We start from the raw sequence: 8,775 nt of genomic DNA on the forward strand, positions 1-8,775 counted from the left end.
CCCCGCCCTCGGGCTCCTCCTCCTCCTCCCCACCCCCCTTTTCATCAGTCTGAAGAAGGGTTTCGGCCCGAAACGTCGCCTATTTTCTTCGCTCCATAGATGCTGCTGCACCCGCTGAGTTTCTCCAGCAATTTTGTGTAACTCTGGTTTAGAGGGATATGGGCCAAATGGGACTAGCTAAGAGGCGGCGTCTTGGTTGGTATGAATGAGCTGGACCAAAGGACATGTTTTGATGCTGTATAACTCTGACTAATAGTTACTGGGAAGAATACAGAGATTAGGGATGAATGGGTAATTATAAGATTGGGATGATGTTAGTCACATGACGAGAGCCCAAACTATCCTGCACTCTAAATTGAGGAGAATATCAGGTAATTTTATTTTATTTTAGTTTAGAGATACAGTGCGGAACCAGGCCCTTCGGCCCACACCGACCAACAATCCCCGCACATTAACACACACTAGGGACAGTTTACACTTATACCAAGCCAATTAACCTACAAACCTGAACAACATTTCTAAGGAGCGTGACAGGGTTTATACAAAGTTGATATTACCCTAGTGGGCTTATCCAGAACCCGAAGGCACCATCTCAAAATAGTGGGCAGTCATTAGAACTAACCTTTTTACACTTTCAGATACGGTACAAAAACAGTACTAATCTCCTGAGAGGATATTATAGTAAAGTTATCAGTAGTAAGGTCAGCTTTTTATTTCACAGAATATTTAGACAGATACATAGAAAATATGGAGCAAGGAATAGGGAAAATAGGGCAGAAAGAGGGCAGTGAATCACTATCTAAGAAGGCTGTGGAGTCACTGTGGAGCATATTCAAGGCAGAGAATTGTGATTGCTAATCACTTTAATTCCCCTTTCCATTCACACACTGACCTTTCTGTCCTGGGCCTCCTCCACTGTCAGAGTGAGGCCCAACACAAACTGGAGGAACAGCGCCTGATATTTTGTTTGGGCACCTTACACCCCAGCGCATGAAAACTGAAGGTTGACACAAAATGCTGGTGTAACTCAGCGGGACAAGCAGCATCTCTGAAGAAGTTCAGACTTCCTGAAGAAGGGTCTCGACCCGAAACGCCACCCATTCCTTCTCTCCAGAGATGCTGCCTGCCCCGCTGAGTTATTTGTCTATCTTCAATTTAAACCAGCATCTGCAGTTCTTTCCTACAAGATTAGAATATTGACTTATCTAATTGCAAGTAGCTCTTGCTTTCCTTCCCTCTCCATCCCTCCCCCTTCCTAGTTCTCCGACCTGTCTGACTGCCCCCTTGATTAAAGTTTATCTCTATTGTCAGCTAACAGTGATCTATTCCGCATTTTCCTGGATCTCCATCTCCTTTGATGTCTCATTTTCACACCTTACCCTCCCCTATCTCTGTGTTTCCCTCTCTCCTGAGTCCCGACCAGAAACGTCAACCATTCCTTCTCTCCAGAGATGCTGCCTGCCCCGCTGAGTTACTCCAGCATTTTTGTGTCTATGTTCGGTGTAAACCAGCATCTGCAGTTCCTTCCTGCACAATTATGATTGTATATATATATATTGACTGACACATGTGGAAATAGTGAAGAGTAGTAAAACGGCGTTGAGGTCAAAATCATCGTGATCTTATTTTTTCCAAACCAGCATTAGAATTACAGATGTTTTTACATTATAACTCTGCTTCATGCACTCCAGGATAAACGAGGTAGTTACTCAGTAAATTAGATTTATTTGTAATATGCTTCCATTTGGCACGTTAATCTGCCATATTGATATGCACTTATTGACATTAACTTTTTCATACCCCAAGGGCACAGAAGAAGGGTGGCATGCATCTCAGTTCATGCCAAACCATGGTGATCTCTTTAGAATTTCGGATGCAGTACAACAACAGTGTTAATCTCCTGAGAGGAGATTATAGTAAAGTCATAAGTAGTCAGGCTAGTCTTTTTTTTTTTTGACAAAATGTCTGCACAGATGATACAAAAATATGGAGCTAGAAAGAGGCAAACATAATTGCCTGGATTAGGGGTATTAGGGGTTTTAGCTACAAGCCAGAATGGTCACAATTATACGGTATTAGCGGCAAGGACAGGTTGGACAGACTTGGATTGTTTTCTCTGCAATGCCAGAGGTTAAGGGGAGACCTGGTAGAAGTATATACAATTATGAGAGGCATAGATAGGGTAGACAGTCAGGACCTTCTTACCCAGGGTGGGAAAGGTCAATGACTTGAGGACATTGTTTTAAGGTGAGAGGGGCAAAGTTTAAAGGAGACGTGCAGGCCAAGTTTTTTTTGAAACTTTTACATTACTTTACGCAGAGTGTGGTGAGTGCCTGGAAAAAAGCTGGAGAAACTCAGCGGGTGCAGCAGCATCTATGGAGCGAAGGAAATAGACAACGTTTTGGGCCGAAACCCTTCTTCACACTGATGGGGGATGGGGGCAGGGAGAAGAAAGGAAAAAGGAGGAGGAGGAGCCCGAGGGCTGAGGGAGAGATAGGAAGGGGAGGAGACAGCAAGGGCTAACAGAATTGGGAGAATTCAATGTTCATGCCACCAGGATGCAGACTCCCCAAGCGCAATATGAGGTGCTGTTCCTCCAAGGGTGCTCTGCCAAGAGTGATGATGGAAGCAGATAGGAAAGTGGTGTGGAAGAATTTTTAGATATGCAGGGAATGGATGGATTTGCATCACGTGCACGCAGAGAAGCACCGCCATTGTGGGCTGAAGGGCCTGTTCCTGTGCTGTACTGTTCTATGTTGATTCCACCAAAATTCAGAGACAGAATCAAATAAAGAGAGAGATACTGTACTGGGTGGACAGAATGGCAAAGAGTGCAGAACTACTAGATCTAGGAGGCCGGTTCTCTGGATGCTTTCAAGAGAGCACTGGATAGGGCTCTTAAAGATAGCAGAGTCAGGGGATATGGGGAAAAGGCAGGAACGGGGTACTGATTGGGGATGATCAGCCATGATCACATTGAATGGCGGTGCTGGCTCGAAGGGCCAAATGGCCCACTCCTGCACCTATTGTCTATTGTCTATCTGATGGAGATAGGTAACAAATAAATACACTTGCCCCTGTGCATTCAGGCAGAAGATCAGTGATAGCCGGGTCCTCTCATAGATGAACTGAGGCCCGGGCCAACTTTTAGAAGCCTCCAGACCAAGATCAAGCAGAGGCCCCCCAATTTTAGAGGCTCCCAAATCAAGATCCCTTTGATGCAGCCAGGGTCTTGAGGCCCATGCCAAATGGCACTCATTGCCCCCTTCTCTGATAGGGCCTGGTGATAGAAACCACCTGAAAGACGTAGATAAGTTCACCCTGACATTGAAGAAAATATGGTGAGGGAGAGTCAGACTCTAAGTTGGACAAGGAGAAAGAATATTGAGGGAAGCAGAAATGATCAAAACATTTAAAAAAATTATACAAAGAAAAGGAAAATGGAGCCCGAACCAAAAGAATGAATTTGACAAAAAAGATGGGCAGCCGTGGGAAACAACAGGAATTCGACTTAACAGGTTTTTTTAACAGATGCCAAGTTTTTTAACAGATGTAAAGCAATTACAGGAAATAAATTTCTGCATGTTCATATTGATATATAATAATTAAGATGCAGCTTCCCATCAAAGGGTGCATGTTACAACACAACCTATAAGAGTCCTTTCAAATTCCTGTTTGGTTAAATACAGTGTATGTGTATTTGTGTGTGTGTGTGTGTATTCAGGTGTAAGATCCAGTTAGCATTAGCACAGGGCATTGACTTTAAAAATAAATCACCGCTATTTTCCATTTACTTGGTGGTGGGTCTGTGGTTGGAGAGAGCTGGTAGGGGTAGGAAGAAGCCTGGCACTTGTGTATCAGGAACAGTCTCTATGCGTTTATCAAAAAATAATGACCATGTCCAACAGCAGAGTGCACATACTGTAATAATAAACCCTCACCTGGTGCCCTGCATCTTTCAATATCTATGGTGCGCCACTAGCTTCAGCACTTATTTGCAATCTGGACGTCGTGTGTTTTTAGGCGGCACAGTGGTAGAGCTGCTGTCACACACCACCGGAGACCTGGGCTCGATCCTGACCTCTGGGTGCTGCCTGCGTGGAGTTTGCAAGTTCTCCCTGCAGCCGCATGGGTTTCCTCCGGGTGCTCCAGTTTCCACCCACATCCCAAAGAGACGTGAGTTTATTGGGGGGGGAGCTCCCCTCTGTAAATTGCCCCCTTAGTGTGTGCAGAGTAGATGTGAAAGTAGGATAACATAGAACGAGTGTGAACGAGGGTGATCGATGGTCACCGTGGGCTCAAGAGCCTGGTTCCAATCTGTCTCGTTCAAGAGAAATTCTAAAGGTTTTTACATTTCTGAAATTCCTGTTAACTCTCCTTCCCCTTGAGTACATCACTGTTTGCTGATTATACTCCAACACCGTATTTGCACGTCACTACTCTCATTTCCCTTCTCCTTCAAGCCAACTAGTGTATATTTTTCAAAGTTTTTTTATATAATTGCACTTTTACCGATTTTCACCCAGACCCACCACCAAGTAAATGGAAAATAGCAATGATTTATTTTTTAAAGTCAATGCCCTGTGCTAATGCGAACTGGATCTCACACATGAATACACACGTTTGGCATCTTCTGCAGCTCAGAAAGCTATTAATACATTGTCAGCAAATGTAATATTCACGAGGGCTTTTCCACTTCCAAAGCCCAGAGATGAAGACTCTAAACTCCAAGTAAATCTTCTAGGCCCATCAGTTATTTTAAACTTTTTTTTTTGGATAACTGCAGGGGCAGTTTTAGAGTCCTGGACTTATAGAGCACGTAGAGGTGTCCTTCGGCCCTTCTAGTCCATGCCGGCCGAGGTGCTCCACGCTTGGCCCATATCCCCCTCAACCGTTCCTATCCATGCACACAGCTCCTGTCCAATGCTCTTTATAGTGCCTGCCTCAACTACCTCCTCTGGCAGCTCGTTCCATGCACCCACTGTGTTGGAAAAGATGAACTTAGTCGCGTTTCCACATGGAGAGAAATTACCAAAACACTATGAAGATTCATTTACATCGGTGGCTACTCGAGGAGGCACTGCTCGACTCATTAAACCCCGCAGCGGGGTTTAATGAGTCGAGCAGTGCCTCCTCGAGTAGCCACCGATGCGCTTGTTTGTGTCGCCAGGCAGCGAGGGATAAAGTTCAGGAGGTTGCAGGACTTACTGTGGATTGCAGGGGGTCGGTGCCCTGGCGTTGATGGCGGGGTGTTTGTGCTGTGGGTCGTGAGGCTGGAGATCTCTCTGCTGTTGCTGCTGCTGCTGCTGTTGGTAGTGGTGGTGGTGGCGGTGGTGGCGGTGGTGGGGGCCGCTGCTGCTACTGCTGTTGCTGTTGCTGCCGCCGCCGTTGTTATTATTGCCGCCGCTGCTGCTGCTGCCGCTGCCGCTGGCCGGCTGCTCTTTCAAGCTCCGGTTCTCCTCCAATAGCTCCTCCACCTTCAGCTCCAGCTCGCGGATCCTGTGCCTCTGGGTCTGGATGAGGGTCTGCTGGTTCTGCACGATGGTGGTCAACTCTTTGAGGTACAGCACCGCCCTCATCGGGTTCTCCATCAGGCTCTCCATGGCCGGGGAGGAAGCAGGGAGATAGATGCGAGCTGCTGCTGCTGCTGATGCTGATGCTGCTGATGCTGCTGCTGATGCTGATGCTGCTCCGCACTCAGGCTGATGCTGATGCTGCTGCTGATGCTACTGCTCCTTCCTCTGGACCAGCTGGATACCGACGCACAGCCACGCTCCTTAAAGCCACAACGCGCCGGTTTAAAGGCACCCTGCAACATTTCCAGCGCCCACCGGAATAAATCAAAGCACAGCATCGAACCTCCTCCTGTGGCATATGTTGCCGAGTCGCCAGCTATAGGCTGCACAGAGTCACTCCTTGAGTCTTCATCTTTCAAAATCTCAATGGGGGATATTAAAGTGGACACAATCATGAGTGGAGTCGTCCGGGAAGACGCACATGGTCTCTTGCCCAGATAGAGAGGAGGTTCTGAAGAAGGGTTTCGGCCCGAAACGTTGCCTATTTCCTTCGCTCCATAGATGCTGCTGCACCCGCTGAGTTTCTCCAGCTTTTTTGTGTACCGTCTCTTGCCCAGAGTTGGGCAATCCTCTGAAGAAGGGTTTTGTCCAGAAACGTTGCCTATTTCCTTCGCTCCATAGATGCTGCTGCACCCGCTGGATTTCTCCAGCATTTTTGTCTACCCAGGACCAAAGGATATGGGTTTAAGGTGAAGGCGAAAGTCTGAGGGGAAGAGGAATCTGAGGGGTAACTCTTTCACACAAAGGGTGGTTCGTGTGTGAAACGAGCTGCCAGAGTAGGTAGCTGGGGCAGGGGGCGTGCATATTTCTGAAGATCTCTCCTGGTCCGAGAACGTTGATGCAATTATAAAGAAAGCACATCAGCGCCTCTACTTCCTGAGAAGATTCCGGAGAGCCAGTTTGTCAAGGAGGACGCTCTCGAACATCTACAGTAGAGAGCATGCTGACCGGTTGCATCGTGGCTTGGTTCGGCAACTTGTGCGCCCTGGAGAGGAAAAGACCACAAAAAGTAGTAAACACTGCCCAGTCCATCATCGGCTCTGACCTCCCTTCCATCAGGGGGGGATCTATCGAAGTAGCTGCCTCAAAAATGCTGGCAGTATCATCAAGGACCCACACCATCCTGGCCACACATTCATCTCCCCGCTACCTTCAGGTAGAAGGTACAGGAGCCTGAAGACTGCAACGTCCAGGTTCAGGAATAGCTACTTCCCCACAGCCATCAGGCTATTAAACTCAGCTCAAACAAAACTCCGAATATTAATAGCCCATTATCTGTTTATTTGCACTTTATCTGTTTTATTTATTCATATGTGTATATATTTATATAATGGACACACTGATCTGTTCTGTATTCATGTCTACTATATTCTGTTGTGCTGAAGCAAAGCAAGAATTTCATTGTCCTATCTGGGACACATGATAATAAACTCTCTTGATCTTGATCTTGATTACCGCAACATTTAAGAAACAATTAGGCAGGTTCATGGATAAGACAGGATGAGCGGGATCTGGGGAAAACGCAGGCAGATGGGACTAGTGCAGCTGGGACATGTTGGCCGATGTGGCAAGTTGGGACAAAGGGCCTGTTTCCACGCGGTATCACTCTATGAGATGGGGTTGAAATCTCTACCTCAACCAGCAGAGTTCCACTGGGACTTCTTCAGTCCGAAGAAGGGTCTCAACCCAAAACGACACCCATTCCTTCTCTCCAGAGATGCTGCCTGACCCACTGAGTTACTCCAGCATTTTGTGACTACCTTTGATTTACACCACGATCTGCAGTTCTTTCTTACACAGAGCTTACTCTTCTGCTATCTTGTTCTATGTTCTAGGCAGGCAGGGTGCAAGAGATTTCATTTGAAGAGATTCCAGCACTTCAACTCCCCCTCCCATTCCAAATCCAACCTTTCTGTCCTGGGCCTCCTCCATGGCCAGAGTGATTCCCATCGCAAATTGGAGGAGCAGCACCTCATATTTCGCTTGGGCAGTTTACACCCCAGCGGTATGAACATTGACCTCCAATTTCAGGTAGTCTTTGCTTTCTCCCTCCTTCCCCTCCCCTTCCCAGTTCTCCCGCAACCTACTCTCTGCTTCTTCCTTTCTTCTTCCTGCCCATCCACCTACACATCAGTCTGAAGAAGGGTCTCGACCCGAAACGTCACCTATTCCTTCGCTCCATAGATGCTGCCTCACCCGCTGAGTTTCTCCAGCATTTTTGTCTACCTACAATGGCCATGAAGGTGAAATAAGGCTGCAGCGTGGCGAGACTCCCAACTGCTCAGGAGTCCATGCTGTTGGACCTGGGTCTGTCTCTGTCAAGGACCGTGTGGTGGCTGTCTGTACACCAGTCACCCCACGTTAAAAGATGTCACAAACGGGCATCCACCTGGATACCAGGAAGACAATCATATACGACTTTGAGTGCCACAGTATTAATGTCTGAGGAGAGATTAGGTTGACTGGGCTACACACTCGCATGTAGAAATAATCTCAGTGATACACGTCAAGTTATTGCTGGGGTGGATGCTTTCCACCGCTGGGAAGTCCTCAGCCAGGGAATCATAAATCCTGGACCTCTCTCCTACAGAGGACACTGGAGATACATTCACTGAGTACTGTATGTCCAGGGCAGAGATTGGCAGATTTTGAGCTATTAATGGAATCAGAATATGGAGTCATTGCATTGCAATTGCAATGGGTCTGTGGAATTTTCTGCCTCAGAGGGCGGTGGAAGCAGGTTCTCTGGATGCTTTCAAGAGAGAGCTAGATAGGGCTCTTAAAAATAGCGGAGTCAGGGGATATGGGGAGAAGGCAGGAACGGGGTACTGATTGGGGATGATCAGCCATGATCACATTGAATGGCGGTGCTGGCTCGAAGGGCCGAATGGCCTACTCCTGCACCTATTGTCTATTGTCTATTGCAGGCAAGTGGCATTGAAATAAAACGTCAACAACTTGTACAACGTAGCATACAATGGGTGGGGGGCAATGATATTTTGTTGTTATTATTATGTTACTGTTTAGTTGTGCCCTGTTACTCTTGTCACCACTCCTTTGGTTTTACATGGTATAATTAATACACTTTGATTCCCTCTTCATCAATGATTTTCTGTCGAGGGTACTTACAAGCTGCTCAACAAATACTCTGAACCAAATTGGTGAGGTCTTAATATGAATACTAGGACATAAGAGGTAG

General features: G+C 46.9%; 1 protein-coding gene across 1 annotated transcript in view; it reads right to left on the reverse strand.

Moving 5' to 3' along the window:
- LOC129706533 (IQ motif and SEC7 domain-containing protein 3-like) overlaps positions 1-6,564 on the reverse strand; it is a 163,086-nt gene extending 156,522 nt beyond the window's left edge. Inside the window, exon 1 of the mRNA XM_055650897.1 lies at positions 5,209-6,564. Within this exon, the coding sequence (XP_055506872.1) occupies positions 5,209-5,603 (395 nt within the window). The 5' untranslated portion in view covers positions 5,604-6,564. The remainder of the gene's footprint in view (positions 1-5,208) is intronic.
- Positions 6,565-8,775: the final 2,211 nt, after the last annotated feature.

The sequence above is a fragment of the Leucoraja erinacea genome, chromosome 19, assembly GCF_028641065.1.
Source record: "Leucoraja erinacea ecotype New England chromosome 19, Leri_hhj_1, whole genome shotgun sequence".
Lineage (NCBI taxonomy): Eukaryota > Metazoa > Chordata > Chondrichthyes > Rajiformes > Rajidae > Leucoraja > Leucoraja erinaceus.